This window comes from Myotis davidii, unplaced genomic scaffold, assembly GCF_000327345.1.
Source record: "Myotis davidii unplaced genomic scaffold, ASM32734v1 scaffold198, whole genome shotgun sequence".
Classification (NCBI taxonomy): domain Eukaryota; kingdom Metazoa; phylum Chordata; class Mammalia; order Chiroptera; family Vespertilionidae; genus Myotis; species Myotis davidii.
Window position 1 is genome coordinate 887633 of NW_006291485.1, and position 4637 is coordinate 892269.

General features: G+C 58.8%; 1 protein-coding gene across 3 annotated transcripts in view; it reads left to right on the forward strand.

Annotated features, from left to right (window-relative positions):
• The first annotated feature begins 6 nt into the window (after positions 1–6).
• The window catches only part of CDC34 (cell division cycle 34), a 10315-nt gene continuing 5684 nt past the window's right edge, over positions 7–4637 (forward strand). Inside the window, exons 1-5 of one of the 3 annotated variants that reach the window (XM_015564616.1) lie at positions 7–207; positions 2549–2627; positions 3234–3277; positions 3402–3499; positions 4324–4458. In XM_015564616.1, the coding sequence (XP_015420102.1) occupies positions 31–207; positions 2549–2627; positions 3234–3277; positions 3402–3499; positions 4324–4458 (533 nt within the window). In that variant the 5' untranslated portion in view covers positions 7–30. Of the gene's footprint in view, positions 208–2548; positions 2628–3190; positions 3278–3401; positions 3500–4323; positions 4459–4637 lie in introns of all 3 variants that reach the window. The other 2 variants (XM_006764774.1, XM_015564617.1) reach the window with 2 other exon arrangements.

Genomic DNA, 4637 nt, shown 5'->3' on the forward strand with positions numbered 1-4637 from the left:
CTCCCGGGCTCCTCCTCCGCCGCCGCCGCCATGGCCCGGCCGCTGGTACCCAGCTCACAGAAGGCGCTGTTGCTCGAGCTCAAGGGGCTGCAGGAGGAACCGGTGGAGGGCTTCCGGGTGACCCTGGTGGACGAGGGCGACTTGTACAACTGGGAGGTGGCCATTTTCGGCCCCCCCAACACCTATTACGAGGGCGGCTACTTTAAGGTGAGCCCGCAGCCCATTCGGATGCCCCGACCCTTCTCGCATGGTGATCCCCCTCTCCCTTTGCCCAGGCTCTCCGCTGTCACTCGGGGTTCCTCAGTCACCCCTTCCCAGGCCCCAGGAATCCCCAAGAACTTAAACTCAGACCCTCCCCCCCGAGTGGAGGTTCGGGGCGCTGTTTTGTTTGGGCGGGTTCTTGTTTACCTCCCTACTGGGAAGTCTCAGCCCCTGGTGCCCCCTTCCCGGCCCCGCCCTGGCGAACCCAGCCTTCAGCCGCTTTCCCAGCCCCCTGCCCGGAACAGACAAAGACCTCCCCAGAACCAGCAAGCACTATTGTTGGGGAGCACTGGCCTCGGGGAGGGCAGCAGGGAGGGAGGGTGGCCGGCGGTGTGGGGGTAGGGGTCTGGCTCCGCCACTTGCTCAGATGCTAACAAAGGCCTGGATGGGTTTGGCAGCCGGACCTGCTTGGAAAGCAGCCACCCTTGCCGATAGCAGCGGGCCAAGCCCTCGCAGCTTTATCCGGAGTTTTACAAAACCTGTTCTCTCGGGAAGGTTGGGGCGGAGGTGTCACTCCGACCTCCCCTGTCCTGGGAGCCACACTCCGGGGGCAGCCCCGTGGGCCTCCAGGACCCTCGCCTCAAAGCTCCAGCTCCTCTCTCCCTAGCTGGCCTTGCTCAGGTCCCACTGAGCAGATGGCCAGAATCTCACTCTGGGCCGTTTCTCCTGTGGTTTCATTCCAAGCAGTTCCGTTGTTGTTGTAGTTGTTGTTGTTGTTGTTGTTGGGATCAGGAAAGGGAAGTAGGTGCTTTCCCTGGGACTGGTGCGACAGAGGACTCGGGCAGCTTTCTCATCCTCATGATCTTAGTCCAGATGTGGCCTAGGAAGGACCCCTTTCAGGTAGCAGGCCTTGACTTTTTGAGCCAGAGGGATGAGGCAAGGGGTCTCCTTGTGGGAGAGGTGAGAAATGAGCATTGAGCAGAGGAACACACCCCATCACAGCCTGCCAAGAGCATGGCTAGGACCTGCCAGGTTTTGCCTGGCTGGGAGGCCTGGGTGGGGAGCAGAAACCACAGCGAGGCCAGGCTGGGAGGTGGGGAGGGAGGGGCAGTGCTGCCCAGACAGATGTCTCTGTTTGCACTTTTGACTAATGTTTTGGTCTCACCTGCTCAGTTGTCTATGAGGGAGCCGCCTGGCCTCCTGGGGTGGGATGAGGGGAGGAGTATGAACAGCCCTGGTCTGAGTTGTGAATTTCGAGTCAGACTGCCCCAGGCGGGGAACAGATTTGGGGCTGATTGCTGAAAGGTTTACCCAGCCCCCTCCCTAGCGGCCTTTGTCTGCTTGGAGAGCAGCAGGCTGGGAGGATAAGGGCTCCTTCAGAACCAGGATCCCACCCTTAGGCGAAGCCAGGCCCGGACAAGATTGCCTAGAGTGGTCAAGGATGTGGTGTCTGGCTGTGGCTTCCTCAGTGGTTGCAGGGATTGTGAGGAGAGCCTCCCAGGTTTTCCTGGGGACAATCTCATTTTCCTAGAAAAGAATGGATTGTGGAGGGAGCCTGCCAGACTTGGGTCACATCTGCCATAGGGTCTATCCTCAAGGAAGCCAGTATGGAGTCTAGAGTGGTTCTGCCACCCACCCAGTCCTCCCATTCCGGTCTCCGTGTGGTCAGGTAGGGAGTGGGTTTAACCCTCTTCCGCAGGAGATGTGGAAATGCCCATGGGCCACCGTCACTTCCCAACCACTTCCTCCAGCACCTTTTCGAGGCCCAACCCAGCTGCCCCTAATTCTCCTTTATGAGACAGGCCCCCGGGCAGTATAGTGTGCTGAAGGGGTGTCAGAGAAACCAGGTTCTGGAGCCCCCTCCATACTTCACTTGCTGTGTGCCCTTGGGGAAGGTGCTTTCATTCTCAGAGGTAAACAAGGCATTATGAGACCTGATGGGTGCTTGGTGCAGGGAAGGCCTGTCCCCCCTGCTCCACTGAGGAGGCCTCAGCTATTTCTCAGGTCGTCACTTAGAAGCCCAGCACTGGGTTTGGGGGACCCAGATTCCAGACTTGTTCTGCTGCCACAGCTAGTAGCCTCATCATTTAGCCGAGAGCAGAAGGACTTGACCCAAATGGCCCCCACCCAGCAGAGATGCCCTGTTCCTCTGTGGCCCCTAGCCTGCTCTTCGCCCCTGAGAGCCTGAGGCACTGCCAGGATCCTGGGCCAGATGTCCCGAAACCTGCGACTTGGGGCTTAAGCAAGCAAAAGAAGCTTCCTCACCTACTGAAACTGTGTAGCTCTGTCACCCAATGGGTCAGGTGGCCCTCCCCGTCTCCCACGTGACCTTCCTGTCTGCCTCTTGATCTCCCAAGATGGACACCTGTGGGCAGAGTGTGTCCACCCAGCACTGACTCATCTCCCACAGGGCCCAGGCCACAGAGGTATCGGGAAGACCTGCCAAGTGAACACACATCTATTTTAATCCTCCCCACAACCTGGGCACTGAGGCAGGGAGTCCAGCACTGTACTGAGGCGCACAGCTCCCAGGGCCTAGGCCCCTGCTGGTCTGTGGAGCTGTTTGCTGGTGTGAGCTGGTGTGAGCCCACCTTGGGGCCCTCCTCTCTGACCCTCCTACAGGCCTGGGCCAGATGGGCCTGGAGCTGCTCCTTGGGCAAGTGCCCACACTCCCCAGTAGCAGGATGGTTACCAGGATCAGCTCAGGTGACCCCCAAAAAGCCCATGGCAACCTATTGTCCACCTGACCCCAGATCTATTAGGGGTTTGTGCGGCATGTGCAGGATTCCTTGTGCACACAAGTGCCCGTCCCAGCTGAGCAGCCCTTCTGTAGAGGGTGTCCATCCCAGCCTGATGTCCTTGTTTGTGTGTTTATGGACGGAGTCCTCAAGAGGTATCCTGTCCTGTCCAGCCTGCACCCATACTCGGCACTGATGGGACAACAGGGCCAGCCCTTGTTGAGTCCTCCTGCTCTCTGCCCACCCCCCAGGCACGCCTCAAGTTTCCCATCGACTACCCTTACTCCCCACCAGCCTTTCGGTTCCTGACCAAGATGTGGCACCCCAACATCTATGAGGTGAGCCTGCCTCTCCCCACTTATCCCTCCCGGCCTCTCTGCAATGGGGGCGGGCAGGGGAGGGGCACTGTGTGGCCTGACATGCTGGTATGGGCACTGATCCCTCCCTCCTGTCCCTGCACAGACAGGGGACGTGTGCATCTCCATTCTCCACCCCCCAGTCGATGACCCCCAGAGCGGTGAGCTGCCCTCGGAGCGGTGGAACCCCACCCAAAATGTCAGGTGAGGCTGGTCAGCAGGTAGACGTGCCCCCCCACCGACCCCCAGCATTTCTGACTTCTTTGCTCCGGACATGGGGAGACACACCTGTGTCATCCTTGGGGTCACAGCTCCTTGCAGTGCTTTGGCATCTATTGAAACTGGTCTTCTGCAAGCATGCTGGGGCCCTCGGGGTCCGGGGCCATCTCTGCTGGCCTCTCCCCTCATTTCCTGACACACACTGCCCCATCAAATGGGAATCCTGTGTTCATATCTTTCTGCCCACAGGATCTTCCCTCTGCCTTACCCTGAGGTCTCCCCTCCTGTCTCATCCTCCACTGAGCCTAGCCAAGTCCCCAGGCCTGGCACCCCACCTCTTTGCCTGCATATCCTTAGTCCTGCACAGGCCATAGTAAGAGATGGTAGCACAGAGGGACCCTTTTGCCAGGCAGGGCACTAGGGCATGGAAGAGGCGTGTTTCAAGTGGAAGGAAGGTGCTCCTGGGCTTGACTGCCCACACATGTCTTGTCCAGAGAGCTGGGCATGCGGCAAAGGGCAGGAGTAGTCAGGGAAGGCCCGCTCAGAAGTCTAGACAGATGTTGCTTTTGGGGTAGGGAGGTACAAGGGGATCTCTGAGTGGGTATTGGCAAACTCCCCAAGTGACATTCAGGCCTCAGAGGCTGCACAGCTGGCACTTAGCGTGTTCTCCAATAAATGGCAGCCACCAGGGGGCTGTGCTCAGCCTGTGGCTCCTGCTACAACGTCGGACCTGGCTTCCAGGATGTGTAGTGCAGCCAGTGAACACCCCTCACACCCTGTACCCGCTGACTTTGTGCTCCCTCCCCCAGGACCATCCTCCTGAGCGTCATCTCCCTCCTCAACGAACCCAACACCTTTTCCCCAGCTAACGTGGACGCCTCTGTGATGTACAGGAAGTGGAAAGAGAGCAAAGGCAAGGACCGGGAGTACACAGACATCATCCGGTAAGGAAGGGCTCCCAGATGACCTGGCTTCTCACATCTGTCCACAGGGCAGGAGTCACTAATGGGGAAACCTAGGCCACTGGACAGTGGAAAAGATCCAACCAGATTCAAGCCCAACCCATTGGTTCTTTCCTCCTGTCTTTTCTCTCTCTCTCTCTCTCTCTCTCTCTCTCTCTCTC